This window comes from Eurypyga helias, unplaced genomic scaffold, assembly GCF_000690775.1.
Source record: "Eurypyga helias isolate BGI_N326 unplaced genomic scaffold, ASM69077v1 C15583117, whole genome shotgun sequence".
NCBI classification, from domain to species: Eukaryota; Metazoa; Chordata; class Aves; order Eurypygiformes; family Eurypygidae; genus Eurypyga; species Eurypyga helias.
The window spans coordinates 1-1048 of NW_010284337.1; the positions used below are offsets into that span (position 1 = coordinate 1).

Below are 1048 nucleotides of genomic sequence, written 5' to 3' on the forward strand. Positions count from 1 at the left end.
AGAACAGATGGAATCATGTCAGACATCTCATTACTATTTTAAACAAGCTTTACAGTTACTGTCTAGACCGCCGACTACAAAAGTGACCCCGTTTACCCAGAAGAGGTGCAAGAACGGAAAAGCACGACTAGTTCAGTAACCTGAAGCAGCACTTTGGTGGTGTACAGGCTCCCCCAGCAGCCAGCCCTCCTGCTCATGGACCAGAAGGATCCCACGGCTCTGTGTCAGGATTTATCCGGCCCCTCCTATTGTGCTATTTGTAAGGCACAGGACAGAGGCAGAAAGGAAGGACTGCATCCCCCGGATACTCCTTTTGACCTCACTAGAAAGATATTGCATCAAAACTCTGTGGAGGGACCTAAAGGGACAATTTAACTGAAACCTTGTGGCTAGAATATCCACTGTGGCTGTGTCAGGACAGCACACTCCTCACTTCAAACATCTGGGAGGCAGGAGGAAAAATACCTACCAACAGGTAGGAACCAGAGTGGAAGGGTGGAAAAATACACGCACAAAATCCAGGGAAAAGGAGTCGAGATAGCTTTAGAGGGAAGCTGAGGGAGAGCGTTGGAAGTTGAAGACCTCTCCAGACAACCCCAGCGAGCATACAGAGCGCCCCTGACAACAAGAGGAACCCCCTCAACACAAGAGCCCAGCTATAAACCTCTCCTTGCTGCAAAGGAGCACCTATCGCAGAGCCACACTAAACCCACCGCTCAAGTTTTCCCTCATACTACGTGCGATTAAAAGGCACCCTAAAAAGTGCCAATAAACATCTTGTGGCTAAGATAAATCCACTTACCACCCGGATTCTGTGTCCAATGGCCTTGGCAGGAAGGTTGGAGCGGAACTTGGCACGAACCATGCCACTGTTCCCATGGGCACGCGTTACCTTCCCCCAGATCACTCGTGTCCTGTTGGGCTTGCCACCGGGGGTTACCGTGTTGCTGAGGGAAGAGAGGAGGAGAACCACTGAGCACAGCTTGTACAGGACCCAGCAGCGACGGGGCAGGCAATGGAGCCTCTTCGCAGCACTTCTACCATCTGT

At 51.2% G+C, this 1048-nt stretch overlaps 1 protein-coding gene across 1 annotated transcript; it reads right to left on the reverse strand.

Annotated features, from left to right (window-relative positions):
• Positions 1-802: 802 nt before the first annotated feature.
• On the reverse strand, positions 803-947 carry LOC104515882 (60S ribosomal protein L35a; the record flags this gene model as incomplete). The annotated part of the gene is made up of 1 exon (XM_010160025.1): positions 803-947. A coding segment is annotated over one exon (145 nt), but the record flags the coding sequence as incomplete, so codon positions are not given.
• Positions 948-1048: the final 101 nt, after the last annotated feature.